The sequence below is a fragment of the Corapipo altera genome, unplaced genomic scaffold (genome assembly GCF_003945725.1).
Source record: "Corapipo altera isolate COAL_440 unplaced genomic scaffold, ASM394572v1 0, whole genome shotgun sequence".
Classification (NCBI taxonomy): Eukaryota; Metazoa; Chordata; class Aves; order Passeriformes; family Pipridae; genus Corapipo; species Corapipo altera.
This window is the reverse complement of record NW_020884872.1, coordinates 34,774,217-34,798,126: the sequence shown is the minus strand read 5'-3', so window position 1 is coordinate 34,798,126 and position 23,910 is coordinate 34,774,217. Positions and strand designations below refer to the sequence as shown.

At 39.5% G+C, this 23,910-nt stretch overlaps 1 protein-coding gene across 2 annotated transcripts in view; it reads left to right on the top strand.

Annotated features, from left to right (window-relative positions):
* The window catches only part of DHRSX (dehydrogenase/reductase X-linked), a 208,899-nt gene that overhangs the window by 167,249 nt on the left and 17,740 nt on the right, over positions 1 to 23,910 (top strand). For both annotated transcript variants that reach the window (XM_027643431.1, XM_027643422.1), the window contains one exon: positions 10,719 to 10,926. In XM_027643431.1, the coding sequence (XP_027499232.1) occupies positions 10,719 to 10,926 (208 nt within the window). The remainder of the gene's footprint in view (positions 1 to 10,718; positions 10,927 to 23,910) is intronic.

Here is a 23,910-nt window from a genome sequence, read left to right as displayed (position 1 = left end):
TATTCTCTTTGACTGAAAGAGCTGGAAGTATCAATTCCAGTGAAAACAAACATGAAGGTGATATAGCATAGTAGCAGCATAGTACTGTTGGGTCTTTTTTTCCAAATTTTTATATAATAAAGGAAAATTTGTAAAAGGAAGTAGAAGGGATTTTAATTATTACCCCTTTTTTGTAAATCCATTTTAGTCAGTACAGAAGACTTTTCACAATTACATGTAAGAGCTGTGTCACTGGACTGTGGTTAAATAAAATGCTGTGAAAATGCAGAAATTTTAATCATAAAAGATTCTTCTAGATCATAAGATAGATATGTATTATTATAGGTTTTATTTTACTTGAGGAATATATGGTTTTGTTTGAGTTCTATTGTTTAAGCAGCTTCCCCACAATGACTTTTATTGCATATTCTGGTTCTATTTGCAAGATAAATCCTGTTCTGTTGACATGACCAAATACCAACTGCAGCACAGTTAAATATGTCCTTCCTGCAGCAGGTTATCAAGTTTTCCTGTCTATGTTAGATGATAAGTATTCAAATGCTTACTGCACACACAAAAGGGTATTTCAGTCCTTCTTTGCCAAATACTTTCTGTATAAATGCAAAAGGATTTGCTGCTTTGCAGCAATTAGCATTAATTGCAAAAATTGACTTGCTGGCCTGGAAAATGACTGTGCTGGGGAAGGCACAGATCTCAAATTCTGTAAATTAATTTAAAAAAAAATAAATGGGCTACTGTATCAGCAAACCAGTTCATCAATCCAAAAGACAGTTTTTAGCTCATATGCATCAAGTATTTTATCTATGTGATCCCTATCAATTTCTGCAACCAATAACGGGTACAAAGGTAATGCCAGACTTCTATGTATTCAAGGACATTAAATGTAGCGACTTTGTTGTCACAATGTTAAATTCCTTCTTGTCTAAAAGGAGTTAATGATCTTAACAATAGATTATTAGTAATGGTTAACGATTTAATAGGACATAGCGTTTCTGAACTAGTTCAAAATTGCAACATGCTGGTAAGTATGTGAGATAGGGATGTTCCTGCTGCCCAGCCTCTCTGCACCATGGGTTGAGTGGGAGAAAGCCAGGTCTCTGTGGCACTCACGACAGTGAGTCTTGAAGATGTGCTGTTTTCCAGCACCAGTTCTACGGTAATTTGAAAGTTAATGTATTGCATTCATGTGATAGAGAAGGCAAAAGGGACTGGGAGTGGAGAGGGCTTGTCACCCTTGAGAGAGAAAGGTTAGTTTAACATCTTCCTGTCAGCAAAAAGACTCATTAAGGCTGAGTGAACCTTAAAAGCTTTGAAGTTCAGGTCCTGGTTGATTATTCAAATAGTTTAAGCATTCTTCTCAATTGCCTTAACTACTACCATCATCACAGTATCTCCTCCTTCGGGCTGCCTAGCATAGCTGGGGAAGGCTGGCACACATGCCTGTAAAGCCCTGGAATAATGTGCTAAGAGAAACAGTCAAAATTACCAGCTTACTTTATACAAAACCCCTCCAGGTTCAGCCCTGCTATTGCCTCTGGTTTTTCATAGCCACACATCCCATGTCCTGCCACATGTATTAAAGATTATGAGGTGTTATGTAGGAAGGCAAAGGCAGATTTCTGCCTCTCTGATTTGGTAACTCTTAACCTTTTATCTACTCCCTGTCCTAATCCTCTTCATTCAGCAAAGGAGAACTTCATCTGTTCAACAGCAGGCCAAGCAGTTAAAACTTAAACCTGTAAATGAAAATTGGTCTTTTGATTAAATTCTCTATTAAAAATATGTTGTGAAAACTGTGCTTTCTAAATAAAATTAATCACTGTAAATATAAAATATTTTAGCCCCCAGGATTTTTAACACTGCCAGAATGTCTTATATAGTTGTAGCTTTGTTGCTCCATTTCTTCTGTTCTCATCATATATTGGGTGCTGAAGTAGCCCTGCATTTCTTGCCATGGAAGGTGGAGGAGGGCTGTACACAGCACTGTCTCAGCCTCCCAAGAGTGACAGACTAAGGAGCACTGTCGCTCACAGTAGCTTTAGGAGAAGCTCAAGAGCTTTTAACAGTGATGTTAAAGGAGTGGGTGGGCATGTTTAGTATCTGAATTGCCAGCATCAATCAATCAATCAATCAATCAGTTTGATTGCTCAGCAGTTTCTTTTAGTTCTTTTTTCAGTTGGGCTGGAGCAGGGCAGCTGTGTGACTGTGTGTTAGTTTTTCAGTGTTTGGACATGAAACTTCTCGTCATTTCCTAGAAAGCCAAACCTGCCTAATTTCACTTGCTTCTGGTGTGTTTGCAAGTGGAAGAGATCTCATGCGGTCTGGTCCCAGGCCATGCCATGCTCCTTCTTATGAAATGCTTGAGTTTCCATTACAGAAGCCTGTTTATAGTGTTCCAGGCTGACACAGTGTTGAGAAATTTATAAAGCAAAAACCAAAACTCAGCTCTAAGTCCAAACAGTACAGAAAGCGATTGCTGACATTGTGCTTTATGGTACTTAGAAACAGCCAGTCTGCAATACTGGCTGTGGACCACTTTGTATGTTCCTCCTTTCTTGTAGGTTTTTTTGTTTTGCTGAAGTTGGCTTATGTTCCTTAAGTAAGACACCACCGCCCCCCCCCCCTTCAGAGGCCCTTTTCATATTTACATCTCATATGGTTTCTGACAGTGGACGAGTGCTGCTGTTGATGTACAGTATGCAAACAAAAGCCTTTCTTGTTATGTCTGGACTGAATAATTTCGTGGATGCAAAAACTTCCACATTTTAATTTCTCATGTACATGTTGGCATTTCGACTGTATTTCTTCTTTAACCTAGGAAGGTCTTCCACCTAAGAGGAAGGTTTCTTGTGATGGCTTTTAACAAAGAGCTGTCTTTCTTTATGAGTTTGTTCCTTGTCTTAACTCATGCTGTAGGAGTTAGTCACTTTTATCACTCAGTTTGAAGCTGTGATATTCATATTCACACTGCATAAGAAAAATTTTAAAAAGCTGAAGTTGCTAAATTGTTTGAACAAACAGAAACTGATTTTCAAAATTATGTTGTGCCTGACTTTATAATATTTTGCTGTTTCTGTAGACAGAGATTAATGGCATAGGGTTTTCTGCACAGCAGTTATAGGCATCTCAAAGGAAAAATGATTTTGCAGTATGTGTGTACATTCAAGCCACATTGTATGGTAAGACAGACCAGTCCTTCATTGTGGGGAATATTAGCACTTGCAGAACACATTCAGCACCTCTTTAAATCCAAAGCAGTGGGTTCAGCCTGCCACAAAATGAAACCTTAAATTATCTTCATATATACACTAACATAATCTACTGTAAATCTGCTAACCACATTTTGTGCACTCCACTAGATTTGAAATGGCAGCACTTTTTTATACATATTCAGACTCTACAGTTCCTTTTGAGTCCCAGAATGAAAATCTCAGAATGTGCAGCTGGTCTGCAAAAGTCTACACCAGTTTTAAGATGGTTTTTAAAAAGATTTTGGATTATTCAAGTTATTACTGGGCCATTTTGTGGTCCTATGTGCCTTCTGGTGGAAGAGAAGAAACCATAAGAAACCTCATTGCTTCTTTCAACTTAGAAGCTCTATTGCAGGAGACTTAGGAAGCTTTCCACAAGTGGGTGGAGAGAACCTCCTCCCATTTATAATCCAAGAGATAATCTTACAAGAATGTGTAACAATCTTCAATAACCTGAGATCCAGATTATCCAAGAGATAATATGAAAAGATATATGGCCATGATGTTTCCCCATCACTCAAAAGGGTCATGACAACCCAGAATGTAGGTCTTGAAGTCTTTATCTTTTTCTTGGTTGCAGCAATGCAAATTCTTGCTTCCTTTTATATATTTACTCATTCATTTTTTTAATAGAGATTTTTAATTAAATGAAGGGATCCTATTATGCTCAAATGCCACTTCAACTCTTTGCAAGTACTTAATATTGCATCACATGCCCCGACTATAGAAAACAGGCAATTTATATCATTCTAAATAAAGAAATATATTTCCCAGGAGAATTAAATTACAGTAATTACAACTTGAATTTACCATTGATATTTAAAATAATCCCAAACAGTTGAAACCAACTGTACACAAACAGAAAAATTTGACTTTTTTGAAGATGCTGATTCTCGTGAGACTTTGAGATGTCCAGCCTTTGAGTCCATGTTTGATACATTTGGGAACTGTGCTGACCACACAGCAACTGAACTGCACACAGCAAAGCTCAGTAGATCAGGAAGGCACTTGGCATCTCATCTCCTGTCATTAGAAGTAGGGATCAGCCAAATGAAAATTGAGGCACTGATTCTGTCTCGATGACAGTAACGCCCAAGATGACAAGCCCCTGCTTGGTTTGCCTTTCATAAATGATTTTATAATAAAGACATTCCAGGTTCCTTTACTTAATGTAGTCCTCCAGAGACAATAAATTAATTTTTGTTCCCTCTGCATTTCCCAGAGACTGTAACAAGGGGCTAGTCACTAAATGCTTTGTATTTATACAGTGAAGTGCTGGAAGTTGGGAAACATGACTTTAAAAAAAATCAAAACACAATCCAGCTTCCAGTTTGTGGCTTCTATTGAATTATGGGTTAAGCACAAGGCAGGAGTCACTTATTTGCAGAGGTATCAGTTACTGAGACTATCACCAACATTTTGCCTGTTAGAGAAAGAGAGCATCTCCTAGCTCTGAGTTTCTACCCTTGTAGTCTAATTTTAAGAAGAAAAATGTTATTTTACTACAGTAAGATAAAGACACTAGAGTAAGCCTGGATTTGGCCAGAGCTGCGTGTGAGCAGCTTGTGGAACTGAGCAGCTCAGTGCAGGAAGAGAGATTTGGCCTCTGAGATGAGGTCAGTCTTTGTCCATACTTCAGAATGATAGGGTAAGGTGGGTTGCTCTGAAAGTGTCACTGTCCTGTGGGTGCTTAAGTAACGTCCCTGTCACAAATTAGGATATGAATGATTTACTTTTTAGTTTGTGTAGAACTACTAATTGTAGCCTTCCTTTTGAACAAGTTCATCACAAGGTCATGAGAGCTCTTTAGAAGTCCCCGATGCTACATTCCTCATTTCTCATTTCTCTATCTCGGTCTTTTCTCATTCTCTGTGTATCATTTTTTATCTTAATTGATGAGATTCAGAAAATGTGTTCACAGGGTAAATATATGTAGTACTGTCAGGAAGCCTGCTTTAATCCAATAAGCAACGTTTAGGACTCAGGGTTTGGTTTATCATAGGAAAAGAGAAAGAAACTGCTTATGATGACCAGCAAAGACATGTTTATTTTGAAATATAATTCTGAAGCTGCCTCAAAATAAACTGCAAAATCTATCAAAACTTGAAAAATCTTGTGCTGCATTCCCCACAGAAAGAAAATTTAAGACTGTGAAAGCTTCATGAGAGTTTAATAATAGACTTTTATAGTCGTGACTAAGCAATGATGATGATGTATTCCAAGATTAATACATAAATCATTAGGAAGCTTTACTCGTTTTAATACAGCAAGCCTGTGTTTTGCCTAATTCTCTGATTCATATAAGGCCTATATTGAAATTTTGTGTGGCTGTCCTTTCATTAAAAACCTCAGCATGTCACCACTTGTCTTTTAATGGAGCACATAGCAGCTGAATTGTTCCGCAGTTTGATCTTGGTGCACTCTGCCCTCTGCTTAACACCCTGGAAATTGGGAAGCATGGTGATGGGTGAAAGACATGTGCAAGACAAGTGTGGTGTGAAAGAGGTCAACATCAGGAAACCTTCACTGCTAGCACCAGCTGTCAGTGTGTCAGGCTGACCTGTGTGTCAGTCAGGATAGTCACAGGTCCTCCAAACCTCTTGCTGAAGCAAGATGTGGTGGGGAAGGGAAAGGGTGCTGTCAGTTGGTCCTTATCCACTTCCTCCACATGCTAAAGGAGCCGTGAATGAGAGTGAAAAAGCTGAGAGCAACAAGAAAGCCCATGCACAGGAGGTGTGAAGGAAGTGGTCTGTGCTGAGCAGCAGTTTTGTTTCCGCTGTTACTCAGTGGGTACCCTGAACTAACTTAATGCTCTTTACTAAACAAGATCACTGGACGTAAGTGGGACACCACTACAGAACACAGACCAACTAAAGTCAGCTAGAAGAGAAACAAGAAGAAGACTGATTGCCAAGGGACATGCTAAACATGGATCCGGTTTTCAAACTGGGATAGCAGCTGAGCTCATATTTAAACACCTAATTAGCTACTGCAGGCTTCAGTTTGAAATTTGGCTTTTCATTATTTTTTACAAATACATTGTAGAGGGAGACTGCTGCTGGAGACAGCACCATGGAGATAAGTGGCAAAATCAGCTTCTGGTGGAAAAGAAGAAAAAAAGAAAAAAAATCAAAATAAAAAAATCAACAAACCACAAGGCATTCACTCCAGAATTAAATATTAAATATTAAAATTGTTCTGGCAAAAATACGAAACAAACTCTTTCTCTTCTCCTCCCTAATTTCTGTAATGACAATTCAAACATGTAGGCTATGTTGCATAAAAATCTTAAGCCAAAAGTAAGAATTCCTGCTAAGAATTAATTTGACACAAAATGTATAACCTGCCTTATCCTGATCCTTTATTCATCAATATAGAATCAATAAAACATTATTTTCAAAGGAAGGAGAAGGTCATGTATATAACTGCCCTTTTGGCCAGATTTCAAAGCAGCTAAATAAACTCTATCTGCCTTACCTCCTCCTGTAGTTTTTGTTTAGTGAGTTGGGCATTGCCCTGTTTTATCAGCAGTGACTCAACAAAATACTATGAAGGGGCATCCCCCAGGGGACACTGTTTTCCGTGGTAGAAAGAGTGGTCCACGGAGAGCCCCACTCCAATGAGTGGGTGAGCATGAACTTTTCAAAGCTCCTGATGCCAGACATGCCTTGCTTTCCCACTGAACTTCTTCCTACGAAGTCCTTGCTACACTTTTCCTAGCTGCTGACTGTGTACAGGCTTGCACAGCACGTGCTGTTTGGCATCACTCAAACATTTATTAGGATGAATCCCTGGGCATTGAACCCCAGTACTTCCAGGTCTAGCCAACTGGCCAGCATCCTATATGGATACCACTGGGAGCTGGGAGCTACCAGTCTTTTGCCTGGCTGGTCACCTACTTAGGAGGCAGAGTTTCTCTGCTTGAGAGCCTGCCTGCCTTACTGTGAAGCATCAATACCCTGTGTCCTCAAGGGTCCAAGAGTCACAGGCACCTCATGTGTACCAGCACACTTTTCTGGTAAGCGGTGTTCTGCTTTGGGATGGTTTGCCTCTTGCATGCACTTTCATTTCAGAAAGATTTTAGAGCCCTCAGAAAATGTGGAAATGGGGAAATGCATAATGTCAGTGGTTTTTACTATGCAATTATACTTTCATTCATTGTGGAAAAGGTAAATACAGAGCATAAAGTGCCAAGAGAGGCTAGATTTAGATGCATAGGCTTTAAAGCCAGATAGTTCCATGTGTAAGAGGAATACATTTTACAGTTTTAAACTGAAAGAAGGTAGACTCAGACTGGACAAAAGAAAAAAAATTTTATGATGAGGATGATTAGGCACAGGAACAGGTTGTCCAAAGAAAGTGTGGATGCCCCATCCCTGGAAATGTTTAAAGCCAGGTTGAATGGGATTTTGAGCAACTTTGTCAAGTGGAAAGATGTCTCCGCTTATGGGAGGGAAGTGGGACTAGGTGATCTTTAAAGGTCTGTTCCAACCCAAACCCTTCTGTGATTCTACATGTATGTGCATGGGAGATGCAATCATGGTATAGGTGCAGAAGCCTAAGTGTGCCTGTTTTACTGATACATAAAGTTAAGGCTGACGTAATGAAGTCAAGTAACCAACGCTGATTTTTTTTTCAGCGTGGCATTTAAACAACATGATTCTAATAAAATGAGGTCTCACAAACAAAACAGTTGTTCAACAAAAGCCCTGTCACGTTATTCGTCTGTCTTATGTAGTCCATTGATGTTAGGTTCCTGGAAAGCAAAAAGCACACATGAAGAAAATGAGAAGAGAGCAGGTAATCATTGCAGGGATTCTGCCAAAAGGGTCTGCTCTGTGTATCCAATTTTATATCCTTAAATCTATAGCATGTTATTGAAGTCTGATTCTCTGCTGCCTTGCAAATCATTTGCATCTCTGCACTGTGATATAAAAGGCTTCCTCATTGATTGGGTAGCTTTTTATATCTTCTCAGCACTCGTGTTTCTCTGACATAGATATCTATGCAAATACAAGGCTTTTGAGGATCCAGCCCTTGTATTTCATGCTTCATTGCCACAAGGTAAGTCAAAACAGCACTCACACAAAATGTGGGAATGGGAAATCGTGGGGAGAGTCTACCATCCTCTTGCCTGGCATCTGAAGGTTACTGAAGGCCAGACTAGACCCAGGCAGAACAAGTTAGAGTAGTCCCCAGCCATGCTTACCTGCGATCCACTTGCCAGACAAGATCACTCTAATTCAACTCAGGAAGCTTGTCCTGTGCCCCAGGTTGCATTCAGTGGGGGATGGTGGCACTGATGGAGGAGTGCCAGGGTTAGCTGCCAACTGGCTGCCCCAGGCAGCTTGGGATGAGTGCTTCTTCCCAGGGGTGGCGTGAGCTCTGCCCCACATGGCTGTGCACAAGAGAAGCCTGTAGCGGCTGAGGATCTGGTCCTTCAAGTTAAAAGGGTTGAAATATGCATGAAGCATAAGGTGACATTTTGAGTGTCTCAGATCAGAGCACAGACGTTATTGAATTTAAAATGTAACTGCAATTTCCTGACTAATGCCAACTCACTTTTGTATTCATGCAGTGATTGTTCTTTATTCTTAAAATAGCCCATTTTGCCCGAAGGTGCAGGTGATATCTTTATGATAGTGGAGCTACATTATCCAGCATGTTACAGCTGAAACCGTTGGTTGGTGCAAGGGCCACCTATAATCGGCTGCCCTTTTTTGTTCTCAATTTATATAACTCTTTTGTAGACCATTTGTTCGTGATTTGCTTCAGCAAGAATAGAACAGCGGAAAAAAAAGAAGAAAAAAAGAAAAGAGATGCACCGGACCTTCAGCATTGTTGTCTTTTCCTTCCTGTAGCTGAGCTGTATGATTTACTGTTGTGTCTCCAAGTTTCTGAGTACTTTCAAATAACATGGGCAGTTAAATTGCTTCAGTAGTAGCCTTATACCTCTGCAGAGAGTTTGCCTGTTTCTTAACATCCTGTGCTTTCTGTGGTGAAGTGTACAGCATATTATAAATAAGATATTCAATAAGAATGAGATAACAAAAAGAACTCATATATTTGCTGTTCATTCAAAATAAAAGAACTTGCATGTAGTAGCAGCCACAGAAAACTATAAGCAGGCTTTCCAGCAGAGTAGGAGCATCCCAGGTCCAGGCATTTGCTGCACCAAGGGTGAAAGTGTAGAGGATAGAGCTGTAGCTGTGGCCACCACAGAGGCAGGACAACATCTGGGGGAAGGAGGGAATTGGCAAGAAGGGTTCTGCTCTTGATCTGTGTCCCTCTATCACCCTTCACCAGCAGGTTAGAGTCCTGCTGCCCCACAGGTCCTAACCCCTGACTCCACATGGGCAGCGGCAGCATGCAACATCGCTTCCCCAGGCTGTGGCAGAGGCAAAGTGGATGGGGACCAAAGCAGTCCGCAGGAACCTGTTGCTTTAGGCTCCAGCCTGCTTTGCCTAAGAGCTGTTTGTAATGCCACCACTTAACTTTGGTTCTGCTACGCACAAATAAGGTTGGATGAGAGGCTGTAGCAATTACAGGAGCGAATTGTCATGGCATAGGAATTTGTGGAAGTGATGCTGAGGCCCCAGTCTGGAGGAGTATTTTAAGTGACATACCTGCTAATTTGCCTGAAACTAGCCTGCTTATTAGAAAAGAAAGAAATGTACTGCTGCCTACATGCAATGAAACCGAACTAATCAGCAGTTCCTAGAAAGCTTGACTTTAAAGAAAGGCACATTTGACATCCAGATGAGAGAGGTGCATAGGAGTCTCAACAGGTTTTGCTGTAACTCCCAGTATTTGTGTTCCTTTGTAATACCTCTTTGGAATAGACCCAGCCAGCCATCTATGCTTTAAAGTCTGTATAGGGCATAATGTGGTTACACTTGCAGCCACTCTCCTTGCCCATATTTTTATCCATATCTTTAAGTGTGCACATACTGATGCGTCACTGGGGCAGGTGCAATGAGTACCTTACTCATCTCTACCATGCCCAACACAGGAACCTTCAACTAGTAGATACTGATGCAATACAAATAATAATAATAATCAGGAGTGGTATGATCAGACATGGATTTATTAGGTGGGAACATGGTATGTATGTTTGGGAAGAGGGGAGTGAAAGAGAGAAGTTTGAGGGTCTCAAGGCAATGATAGCTTGGAGATGGATGCCTCAGCATTTCTAGTTTAAATAGTTTGACATAGATATTCCGACAAGTATTGTGTAATTTTATTTTAGTAAATCTCCCTGACATAAATAAGGCTTGGTTTCTGACAGAATAATCACCAGAACCTGAGCAAACAACACACTTGCCAGAGATAATCTGTTTCTTCTGATGATTCAATGTATAGCTGTTTGCTGGATATTGCAAAATGGAGTACATTTGATGTTTGTGCAATTTTATTTCCCTTCTGGTTATTTTTATGTGCATCTTCCTTTTTCTCTCCTGTGTGCAGATGTTCGTATTCACCCCATGGAGCCTATGCCCAAAGCAAACTTGCCCTTGTGTTATTTACCTATCGACTACAGCATCTTCTGACTGCAAATGGAAGCCATGTGACTGCTAATGTAGTAGACCCTGGAGTAGTGAATACTGAGCTCTACAAGCATGTTTTTTGGGTTGTGAAAGTGGTCAAATGGATGACAGCCTGGCTGTGTTTCAAGGTATGCAGTTTTTTAAATAATTTTGTTGCTGTGCCCCTGCATTGTGAAAACTGCAGTCAGCAAGAAACTGAAGGTGTTTCAGTGTTTGTAATAACCTGTGGTATTTATTGCATTTCTCTGTGTTGATGAGACGTACAAAATTGATAAAGACAGGCTTTCCCCCAAACAAACATTTACTTTAAATAGAGCTGTCAGAGTAGGGGAAGGGAGTGTTTTTCACTGCCTGTGCCCATGCACTGGTTATCTCTGCCCTGATCCGTCCACGTGCCTCTGAGCTGTGCATGGGGGCAGAACATCATCCTAACATCGAGCCAGAATATGCAAAGCGTTCCTCAGAAATGTCTTGTACATTCTCTTAATGAGAAGCAGACATGATCTGGCATGGTCTACATGTATGTAACTCGTTCCAGAGAGGAGGGCAAAGGGAAGAAGGAAGTTGTACAAAAATGGTGGTGGGAGATGGCAGTGCTCCAGGATGTGCAGGTCCAGACAGTTGTGCTCTGGGAGGTGGGACAATTTTTAATTAGCTTTTCCATCCTAACACATATTTGTAATGGTACTTGATTTTTTATTATCCATTCCTGGTCTGCATTAGGAAACTGAAAGCTGCTTGATTAAACTGATCCAGAAGTGGGGTAGACCCCGTTATGGGTAACATTTTATAGGGATTTTAGTAGATCAATCTGAAATTAGTTTAGCTGTGTAGGTACAATCTCCTGATGTGGACAAGCCTTACAAGGGCTTATGCTGAGAAAATGTACTGCTTATAGCTCTTTCAGAAAGTAGTTTTGGATTAGGTAAATGGAACTTGATTTCATTAGAGAAAATTGAATGTCCTAATTAAAATGAAGTATTTTAGATCAAGGGCTATGTCTCAAAAAGCAAATTAATTTTAAACTTTGATATGGAAATATCACTAGCTTTCATTTTAGAAATAAAACTGGCAGCTGGAAGAGTAGTTGTAAAATAAGAGGTAAACAAATAAATGCATACTTTAAAAAAATAGTACCTTCTGAGTGCACCTTGAATATTGCAATAAAATTGTAATAAGAATGCTCATATGTAATGTATTCTTAAAGAAGCAGAGTGCAGCTTTGCCAAACCATATACATTAAACTTGTTTTGCCTCTTGTGATTGCCATTTAAAATATCAGTTTCAGGTGGTGGCATTTTTTCGCTGGGCTTACTTCACCTTGCTAACATAACAGTTTCATGTAGAAGTTTAGGTTGTGCTCAGCATTTCCTCTGAGGCGACAAAATTCTGACAACATTCCCATTCCTGAGAATGAGTTTTGAGTCTCTTGTTTGCAGCACTCAATCCCACCCAGTTTTATTGGTGTGCCAAAGGAGACATTTTCGTATTATATTGACAATGATTAGACACTGAATGGGATGTCACTGAACACATAAAATTACATTGGATTTATCACAAGAGGGAATCTCGTACTTACAGCCCTAATAGTAGTGCCACTGATAGTTCCTGATCACTTCCTATTCTTCGGATGAGATACTGCTCTAAAGAAATTCTGCCTTGCAACAGGCAATGGAGAGACATACTGATCTTCATGGAAGTGTGATGTCTGTACCGCTTGAAAATCAAATGTATCAATTTCTTTTTGAGTCAGAGTAGCTTCAGGTTTGGATATCTGAATGCTTCAGTTATCAGATTTTCACATTTTTATGTAACACTTGATATGTTTTTCCTATAAGCCAAAGGAGAGGGAAACTCTTGCTTTCACTCTTCCCATACTCCCTTAGACTTCTGATTTACAGCTCCAGCTCCTACTCTTTGCTTATTGCTTATTGCTTAGGATATGCCTATGTATTCAGAAGTGCTTCATCCCAGAGGTGTGCCCTGTTTGGCTCTGAAAGAACTGCGTCGCAAGATGTTTAGCTCCACAGCAAGCCCACGTTGAAAGCCTGCCTGGCAATTTTAATAGTGCTCTACTCAGGGCTGTAGTATTCAGCATTCAAGCCTATGAGAGTCTTGTGTTGGTCTCGTGCACTAGGGTAAATTTCTCCTGAGAAAAGTACAAGAAAATTCAGTTGTCTGGTAATATTAGCTGATAGTTGGTAGTATGGATTTCTTCTCCCCTGGAATTTTGTTCCCAAGTGCATTTTTATGAATCTTTCTTCTAAGATTATGGCAGTAATGCAGTGAAAATGAGGTGATGGCTCTCTGGTCATATTGACTTCAACTTTTATCACCCTGAAGTATTTTGGAGTGGTTTCTGAACATGTGCAGGAAATTGCTTCACCCACTGCAACCTGGCACTCGTGAGAGCCAGCACACCCCAGAGAGCTCCAGTGAGGAAATGCATCACATCACATTCTCTCAGGAGAAAGTCAACATGTTATTTGATTTAATTCCAAAATACTGAGGCAGAGCCTCCACTACCTTTGAATGCATTTCTGCCAGCACTGGTACCAGTTACATTCAAGTCAAATACCTCCTAGGGATTGCAGCCTGGCCCCCACTCTTACTGGGCTGCTCATATTTGAGGGAGCTCAGTGTGGCAGACAAGGCTGACAGCTCAACATCCACTTCAAAGCTGCTTCAAGATATTTAGGTACTTAAACAAATAAACCTGGAGTCTAGTAAAGAGGCCATGATACATAATCGCCTCAAAGTTATAACAACTTGACTTTCTCAAAACTGCAAAACATTGTCTTCTAGTCTCTAAACACAGCTCAGAAAAATTTTCCGCCAAATGAGTTTGATGTTTTTTCCCCCAACAAGCTGGAGCGAGAGGCACTCCTGTAGAAATAAGATAGGCCAAACTAAAGGATCTGGTGACACTCATAAAATTTGTTAAATTAGTTCTTGCTCTTTGGAAGCAATGGTTTCATTCTTTCTCATCCTGATTCTTTCTCAGGAAAGTTATTGTCTGCTGCGGTACCCGTTCTTTAAATTTACACTTTGCAAATGTTTTCTCTAAATTTTTCCTAAATGTGGACTTCACCTGTCACACACAAGGGAGAAATTATGTTTATTCCTCAAAAAAATAAATTGATTTCTATCCCTATGACTTCTCAGTAAATAAAGGCTGATGAGCTGACCTCTGCAGAGTGCAGTGAAGTATGTTATCCCTTTTAGCGCCCATATCCCTTAGTAATTTTTATCATAAATTGATCTTTTCTAAGAGATAAAGTCCAAACTAGTAAGCAATAACTAAATCATGAGATGATAATAGCCTAAAAAGACATTCATTGATCCTCAAATTACAATTTAGCTAACTGTGCACCACACCAGATTTAGTGTTGGATTTTGTACAAGCTGGAAGCCAGGAAGTACCATTTCCCTCTCAAGTACTTCAGCATCTGCTGCAGATACTGAATATTCATTCCTAAGCCAGATGGTCTCTGCCTATGATACAATTAAAATGCCTTAGAACAAAACAAAAAAAGTTGACTCTCATTAATGTCAATGGCAGGGACTGTTCTGCTTCGTATGACTTCATTATGGCATCAGAGTAGAGACATTTCCCACACAGCAGTGTTATAAACTTCCCCAAAACCTTGTTTATGATAAGCTTGGTGAACATGTCATTATCAGATTTAGAGTATTTGGTCCTTTCAGCCGCCTCAGATTGGTATTTAGGAAGGCATTGTGTAAGGAAGGCTGCGCATCAGATCTTGTCTCAGCTGTCATTTCCAAAGACATAGTGCCACATAAGTGATTATTGACTGACAAACTGAAAATGAATAGGATTAGTGACCCTGCCAGCCTGTAAAATGAAAGGAAAGGCTTCAGGAACACAGGCTAGATAGACATCAGCCAATATAAACTAGTACATTTCCTTCACCTTGTCAAAATAGGCTTAACTTCAGTGTAATTTTCCTGTAACATTAAAAAAAAATGCTTCCAGTCTGTAAGTGCAGCTAGAAAAAAAGATCCAAAGGGCCTGGATTCATCATTCATGCCAGAGGACATAGTCATGCAGGTCTTATTGCAGCATTTCTTATTCAAACTGTCCCTTTGGCATTGTGAATGTAGTAAATTTATTTCGTCCTCCCCCCCGAGATGTCCGAAGATAAACACATCACAACACAATAACACCAGCTGTAGAGAATAAGAATAATTAAATCCCACAGCTGAAAGCAGCAATTCATCAGCATCATCATCTTCTGTCCATGAGAGTGTGTGGTCCTCACATAAAGCTAGCCTGGGCTTTTCTCACAAAATGAAAACTCCTTGCAGAAACATATAATTTGCAGTTAATTTTTTCAAAACCTTTTTCTGGTCAAAAACATAGAGAAGAAAACAGTCTACTTTATTCCAGTAACTCTGGTCTTTAAGCAGGTCCCAGTTTTGCATACATTGGTACAGGGATCTAAGCTTCAAGTCCATAGGTGTCTTTTTTCCAAGAAATATTTTATTATTTGTACAGCCATAGAATGATTCTAGGAAGAAAGATGGAGGGACCCACCTGAGAAGGCTAGTGAATTATCAACCATTAAGCTCACAAATCCTGGTGAACTGGGTTTTTTTCTTGCATGTGAATCCCTGGACTTTCTTAGGCATCCAGGTCCTACCTGTTATGAGGTATGTGGATGGAGCTTGGCTGCTTAATTTATTCTAAATAGAGTGGCTTTGAGCATAGAGCCTTTTGTGTCTGTTCTAATTAGGATCAGACTCCTCTAAGGTAGGCTGACCTTCTGTGCCTACCTAAATAGCATTGGATCCTGGTCTCCACTGAACCTGTGATTCCCCTGCATCCCAAGATATCACTATTTTTATGCATGTTTTCTCAGGCCTAAGTAGTTAAAATATTTGTTTTAAGAGACGTGTTGGAAGTTGTTGAAGAATGTTTTGATGGCAGGAAAATGAAGGCTTTGTGTTGTGTGCCTCAATGTGTGGCTCGCAAAGGGGTACAGATGCTGCATAGGGCAGCACAAAATTGGTGGGATTATGGTGGAGTGCAGCAGAGGGAGTTAAGGCTGTTGGAGTTCTTGTTTGTAACTCTTATTCAGAGCAGCTGCTGGCGTGATCTATCCCCAAACCACACCCAGATTTCCTCTTGAAGGGTGCTAGTTGGAACAGGCCAAAACACAGTCATGTAGTAAGCAAAAAATGAAGTAGTGCATACAGTCAAAGATCTATTGCGTGTCCTGTCCCACAGTTTTAGTTGTTTGATAAAAAGAAGAGAAGCATTCCTTCTTTTTTTTAATCTTCTGACAGTGTGAAATGGGAAGATTGTCTTTCATCTTTCAAAATTGTTCACAGAATAGGAAAACTGCCTCCATGGCTAATGTTGCCTGCAGTGGTGACCCTTTTTAGCTAGAAAATGGTCTAAAGAAGCACAAGTTAAAGCTACACAATGTACTATGTGACAAGCCATGCTTGCTCTGGGTGAAACTGGTAAGCAAGTGAAATGTTGGAAGCATACTGAAAACAGGTGTTACTGTGTAACAAAGGGTTTATCTCTAACATCTATGTGGTAGAGGATTGCTGATTTAACCTGAAAGCTCAGGTAGATTATTTAATTTTATCTGAAAGTATTTAAATTTGTATTCAAAAGAGTGAAAAAAATAGTCTCTACACTGCTGGAGAGAGTAAGTAAACAGTTAAGAAATTGTGAAAATATATAAGCCTAGCCAGTGTTAGCACATCAGCACCTATCATCCTGTAATCTGTAACTGTTTTCATATTCAGAACCCACAGTTAGTTAGGAAAGACATTTTCCATCAATCAATCAATTTATTCCTTGCTAACATTTCTTGGCAGTACTTTCTTACATATTTGGTTAATATCTTTCTGTGGTAATCTATTCCTAGTCAGACTTGTTGAAAATGGAGGAAACACAAAAGAAGAGGATAATTTGCTGTGAATCAAAAACATGCCAAGGCCTCGGTACTGATTCCTCTTGGTTTAAAAGAAGCTGAAAGATTGGGGAATTAGAGAATCTCGAAATTTCAACTAGACCATTAGCATAATCTTTTAAATTAGAGGTTATAACATCACACTACTGTAATTTTCCCTCATGCATCAGGAAAATTCTACCTCCATCACCATGTGCTTAAAATTCCATTTTATTTTGGTCAGGTAGTACAACACTGTTGGAAACTTGAGCCCACTGACAGCAGAATACAAGGCAGCCTTTCTCATCAGCCTATCTGTCAGAGAAGGAACAAAGAGAGAGGAAACAACCCCAGCCCCAGTAAAATGACCCATTCAGCAAGAGTAGGAACAGGAGTTGCAGGCAGTTTCTGTCTTCCACATGAAAGTGTTGTAAAATCAAGATAAGGAAGAAGACCACTGGCCTCCCTTGGAAAATCCTACAACTGAGCTTATGGGTGGGTAGCAGTTAGGAATTAAATCACTAAAATAAGGAGATGCAGAGGAGGAGGTTGTGGGAGTGCATATTCAGGCATATAGGTAGATAGATAGATTCACATATATGTATATATATATACATACATTTATACATGGACAGTTTACCACCAGGTATGGTGTGCTTTATAGATCCATTGCTATTTTTCCAGGAATGGCCTACCTAAATTCCTCATTGTTTTGCTACTTGTGAGTAATGTGTCCATAACAAAACAGTGCTGATAAAATTTTTATTGGAGAGTCCCATCACCTGATGATCTTACTCACTATAGTAAATAAATAGTTTTAGGAGGTTTTGGAGATCTACAGGCTTTCCTTTTCCCCTCTCTGAATGTGACACTCTTTAACAGTGGTCAAAAGAGACTGAAAAACCTTTCAATGTGAAGTAAAGAAATTCTTAGGTGAATAATGTAGACACAATTTTTAGTGGTTATCTTGAGCTTTCAAAGATTGACAGAAAATGCCAAGCTCTACTAAGAAGCTGAAAACATTCCCTTTTCCAGTGGTCTAAGGTATCCGTGCCTGGAAGTCAGCTCTGACAGGTCTCCTAGCTCATAAATATCTGCAGTGTAAATGCCTGCATCAGAGCTGTCCATCCAGTGATCTTCTCATGGTCACTGGTAGTGCTGGACCTGTCTTATCCTAAGATAAATATCTACAGTTGACCGGGTGAATTCAGTCTTTCATGTGCCAGTTTATCCCTGTGAACGACAAAGGGGTCCTCTAGTGACAAGCTCATCTGTAGATGTCTGTGCTGTGTAAAGGTTAAAGTGAGTTAGGATGAATCCCATCCCAAGGTACAGGACATTAAATTTGTGTTATTTTAAAAAAATGAACTGAAGATAGTAGAGTTTTAGATGTGCATGGGATAGAATAGGAAGTATTCTAAAGGTGTGTTCTAATATCTGGGACACAAGCTGTTTTTGCAAATGGCAGCTCCTAAGGTGTTTGGAGTATCAGACCATTTCCTGTGTAAGTGGGAAATGTGCTCGTGGGCAGCTACAGGTGAGGAAATCACAGTTACTTATGAAATGTGTTTCTCGTATGTGTTTACAATTCACGATGTGCCTCCACAGTTTATCACATAGATATCGCCATGCATTTACGTGGGTAGTTGTGTGTATTTCCCATATGTGTTTATAATAACGTAATGTATGTAACAAGAGAGAAACACAGAAAGCAAGCACCACCCACTGTTTGAGGGAAAACTCAAAAGAGCAAATACGTTTTTTTAATGTAACAGGATCATCCACCACTCAATTTGTGAGTTATGAAAAGTTTCCATTCAGAAGTCACTTGAGTAACTCTGGCTTTAGCAATGACTGTAATGATTATGATTGCAAGCCACAAACTTTTGTGTTTCATTTTAGAAAGAGTACTGAGGTACTGCAAGATGCAGTTCACATGGTTCTTTTTATTCTCATTGTGTTCTTAGCTAAATACTTGGGATTTGGTGGATTTTAACAAGTAAAATAGCTCCCTTTTTTCCTAGAAGAAACTTGATCCTAGATGTGACCCAAACACAAGACATTAATACAATCTGTCCAGAGTTAGTGGTTTGTATACATTATTACATACTTAAACATTCACTTTAAATTGTGTTTGTGAGTTTCTTCAGGGCAAATGAGTACATCTGCCTATTGCCATCTCAGTGCTGGAGAAGGGGAAGTAACCACAGGGGTTACGTTACCACAGACAACGCACTCAGGGAAATACAGAACATATGCAGAAGAGGATTTGGATGAAACCTGAGCCATGCGCAATAAAACAAGAATGAACTTGGACAGCTTATCAGAGATGGGATTTATAGTGGTATTTACTTGGCCCCACCATGCTGACCTACTTTTCTGTCACTGGAATAGGAAGGAGGTGCTGTTGCAGGCCCTAGGCTCAGGCACGATCTGAAAAAATGAGTTGCTCCCAATGTTTATTAATTGCTCATCAAAGTCTTGGAGCTAGCCACCATCAACTTACAAGTTTAACTTAGTCTTATCAATATTTTATCCAATTTAGTGTATCTGTTACTTTTTGAATGAATAGGAGGCTGCCAGAGTTGGTGCCCTGTGCTTGGCAGCCCCGTGTTCCCAGGGCTTTGCTGTGAGGTACTGTGCAATGGCTCCCCAGGCATGTCACATCCCTGCAGCTGGCAGCAGTTTGCTGAGGCTGACTGTGTCTCAGGAAGAGGGGTATTGATTTATTTATTCAGTATTTTTGCCTGACAAGCTTGAGGTACAAAATTCAGTCTTCCACAGCCTGCCACTTGTCATATACAATCCTTGGATGATTAAAAATGTGGAAAAAGAAAAGCTGTCCCATTGTTTTTGGAGCTCTGTGTGTTGAAATAAATTTATAGATTATGAGTATATTTTAATAGGTGCCTCCCACCTGGAGTGCTGCATCCAACTCTGGATTCCCCAGCAGAGGAAGGACATGAGCCTGTTGGAGGTGGTCCAGAGGAGGGCCACCAAGATGATGGAGCACCTCTTTTATAAGAAAAGAGAATTGGCATTGTTCAGCCTGGAAAAGAGGAGACTTTGAGATGACCTGATTGCAGCCTTCCAGTATGTAAAGGGAGCCTCCAAGAAAGATAGGACTTATTTTTACAAGGGCATGTAGTGACAGGGCAAGGGGGAATGGCTTCAAACTGAAAGAGAGTAGGTTTAGACCAGATATAAAGAAGAAATTCTTTATTGTGAGGTTGGTAAGACACTGGAACAGGTTGCCCAGAGAATTTGTGGATGCCTCATCCCTGGAAGTGTTCAAGGCCAGGCTGGATGGGGTTCTGAGCAACCCAGTCCAATGGAAGGTGTCCCTGCCCATGGAGAGGGGTTTGAACTAGACGTCTTTTAAGGTCCCTTCCAACCCAAACCATTCTGTGATTCTAAAAATGATGTAGGAAAGACACTATGGGGAAGCATACTTGTTTTTTTCTGTCAGGGCTGTATATTATCTAGTTACAAAGGCTATTTTTATGATTGCCCAAGCTGTGAATGTATCTTGGTCATTCCTCAGAGAGGAGTTCAATTATCATAACTTTCATGCCTCGTGACCAGCAATGACAACTTAGGTCACCATTTTCCTTTGCATATAAAATGATTACTTCTGTCATCATGAAGTTTATGGTACTTCATCAGTGGCTTTGTGCAGGAATAGTTGATCAGAACCTGCTAAACAAGTAGATAAGACATAAAAGCATTCAGGTCTGAATCTTACTGCATATTCTTGCAGCAAGGATTATCTAATTCAACTTCATATCCTCTATGTGGAATACTGTCCTTTTGTAAAGCATGTAAAACATGTCTGATCTAGCTTCTTAGAGGTTCTCCTTCATCTGGGGTGGGCCTTTTATTTTTCTTGCTTGGTTTAGGTTTGTGGCACATGTGTCCTGTTTTATATGCCTGTTATCTGGGGAAGTGGATTAAGGCTGGCACAGATACATTGAACCCTAATCGCTTTAGAGGGCCTGAAAATCTCCAGAGGTAGTAACTACTTCAGGTGTTTATAATACTGGGTTCAGCTGATGCTTGAAATCCATTCAAGAAGATCTGGAAGACAGGAAATTACATAGTAATTTTTTTCTAAGTATATTTGCCCTGTTAATAGTATTTTATATACACTTTGTGCTCAGGTTTTTTTTATTGGTGTGATGGGGTTTTTTTCCTCTCCTATTGAGGCAAGCCTCAAGCACTATTTTCACTGCAAAATATATCCATCACCCAATATCTTGGCTGTACAACTTCAACCTACTTGTTATAGCCCTAGGTCAAAAGCAGATTGCTGGTGTCATCTATTTCCAGCTGTTTGGAAAAGTGATAAAATATAAAATGTGTTTGTACTCAGGTACCTGGATTTGTCATCTCCAGGTCACTACATAATGGTTTACACAGAGGAGCCAAGGAGACTATAAAGTACCTCCGGTGCTCAGAAGCTACACTTGTACATGTGATGGACGATCTGTCCCATGCTCTCCTGGTTGGAAAGAAAGAATTTACAGCACTAGAGCCATTAGGCTTTGTAGGTGTGGGCAGGTACCATCCTGCTCAGGGATGGTACCAGTGCTGTCACTGTTACCATAAAGGCAACACACAATTTTGTGTGTTGATTTCAGTTTGCCTCTGTAGAAGCTCTGGGCAACTTTTTTTCTTCTCTTTATTGTCAGTTTATATCATATCATATCTAGCAGTAGTCTTTAATCCAAATAAACAGGGGCGAGGTTGCTTTTAAGGAAACAATTTAGTCAAGACAAGAATGAATTGAAGCAAACTGACTGGAAATGTGTTTACTTGGAGGAACTGAGAAAGAAATAAGAAAGAAGTAAGAAACTTGTTTCTAATCAGTGAAATCAGACTCTGGAAAAGGCTTCCATAGAGTGGTAGCTATAAGAAAACTGTTGTTTTTATGATGGAGTTTAAATAAGTTTATGGAGAAGATCAGCTGATAAGTTATCTGCAAAATTAGATCAGAGATGTTCCAAGATGTCCTTGCAGTCCTCTTTTCCTTCTGAATTCTTATTATTCTTAGAATCGTTTTTATTTTACCTCAGGTTTATCTGTTTTGCTCCCATACTGGAAAGAAAAAAGAAATCCAGTATAAGAGTCGAGTAGTGAAGACTTGCCAAGAAACATCCATTTTGATTTTGAACTTGTTGAGTACCTGGCAAATCCTTCTTTAGGAAAGCCATCGGTGAAGATGTACCGTTTCTTGCACTTGCCTCCATGCTTGCCTTTTTAGGCAGTAGTTCTTCCTGTTGTTACTGATGAGCTGTGTTGAACTGCCCAACAGTCCAGTCCAGGCTCTTGGCTACAGGAGAAAAGGGAAAATGGGTGCTATGGGTCAGACTGCAGAGGCTACAAGGAAAATGAGATCTTTTATTGTCCTGGTCAAGAAATCTGTGCATGCTGTTAAAAAATAAAATAGCCAAGATAAACTGAAAATGAAGCTGTAGAGATAGACAACACAGCATTCTGGTTAGTCTGCAGTCTGGGTTACAGCAGTGTTCTTCACAAAGTTGGTGAGTGCTCAAAAGAACCCTCTCAGCAGAGAGGCCAGGCCAGCCACGGGCAATAGTGTGACCCTTGTACGAGAGACCACACCTTCCCCTGTGTTTCCGCTAGCAGCTCAAGGCCATCGTCTTGGGACTTCCTGACTGTCTGGTTTGCATCTCAAGTACCTTCAAGGTGACTATATTGAGGAGGCTTGTAGTCCTGCTAGGAGTTGGTCGAGTAGCTGACTCCAACTCAGTGTCCAAAGTAGACTTGTAGGGGTTAGCAGGGCAAAGGTTTCCATTCCTATAATGTCCAGAGCCAAGAGTTTGGTTCAGGACTTTGTCTAGGGAAGGAAAGTTATTCTTAGTTTCTTTTTGGGATGTCAGGTCTCCTTCCCCTGAATTTGTATTTTCCCTACCACTTGCCATATTTTTCTTAATTGGAGAATTTATAGGGCATGTTTTAAAATTAAAAAAAAAAAAAATATATTTTACTTGGGGTGGGTTGTTTGTTTTTGTTCACTTGTTTTGCTTTGCTTTGTTTTGTTTTTGTGGACTTTTTTATTTAAACTGTGATGTGGTATTTTAGAGAGGTCAAAACTAGGTTCTTAATCTTTCTTGTGTGGGTCTTTCAAATGAGAGCCATAAACCTCCTGCAAACTACTAATCATGGATCTATTATGATAGCTAAGAGGTGTCAATGCTCTAAATGACTGAGTAAAAGCTTTGCTCTCTAATATGAATAACTGTCTAGATTTCAAAATAAATCCTTTGGATTATACAGAAAATTTGAACTGTCAAGAAATAAATGGTGTGGCAAGCTGAAACATAGGTCTCTTTAGATGCCCTCAATTTAGCTGTATTTCAGTAATCTCTCATTCACTTTTCATTGCTGTCAGCAGCTTGTAGAGTTTCTTTTATATTTATGATGGAAATATCTAAGAATCATGTCACTGAGATGCATGTGTTTTGCCACTTCAAGGAATTAGTAAATAGTGCATAGTTTCTCTGGTAAACACCACATTGCTGGGTCATTTGCACCACCAGATATTTCTTCATGTGAACATCTTTCTTACATAAAAAATTCCTTATTTTCATATGTGGTAGGTGGAAGATATTTTTGTTAAGTAAGTGTATATAACTTAATTTCATTTTTTTCTATGTTTTCACCATCAACATGTATTTCTGTAAAACTTTTGTTGAGAGCAGGTATTTATTAACAGAATTTTGGAAGTATTATTGCAGTTACACAGTGTCTTTATCATAGAAAAATATCTAAAATGCTGGAGCCTGGAGTACTTTTCATGTTTTGGAGTTACATTGCTTTAATCTATGTTGACTAGATAATTTTTATGTTAAAATATTACTTACTTTCAAGAATAGAACTTTTTAATATATAAAATTATATTGATGAAAATAATAATTTCCTTTTTAATCATATACTAAACAAAAATGTAACCTACTGTATATTTGCAAGTTAAACAGATATTATTAAGTAGTTTTTCAATAATAGTCTTTCACTCTTAACCTTAATCACTTGCAATACCTAAGAATTTTTAGGAAAGATAGATAAATAGCCCTAACAAAATGAAAAGCACTGAATATTTTGGAAGACTGCAAGATCCTTTTTATTTGATCTTTTGTTTGTTATTGTCATTGTAAATTA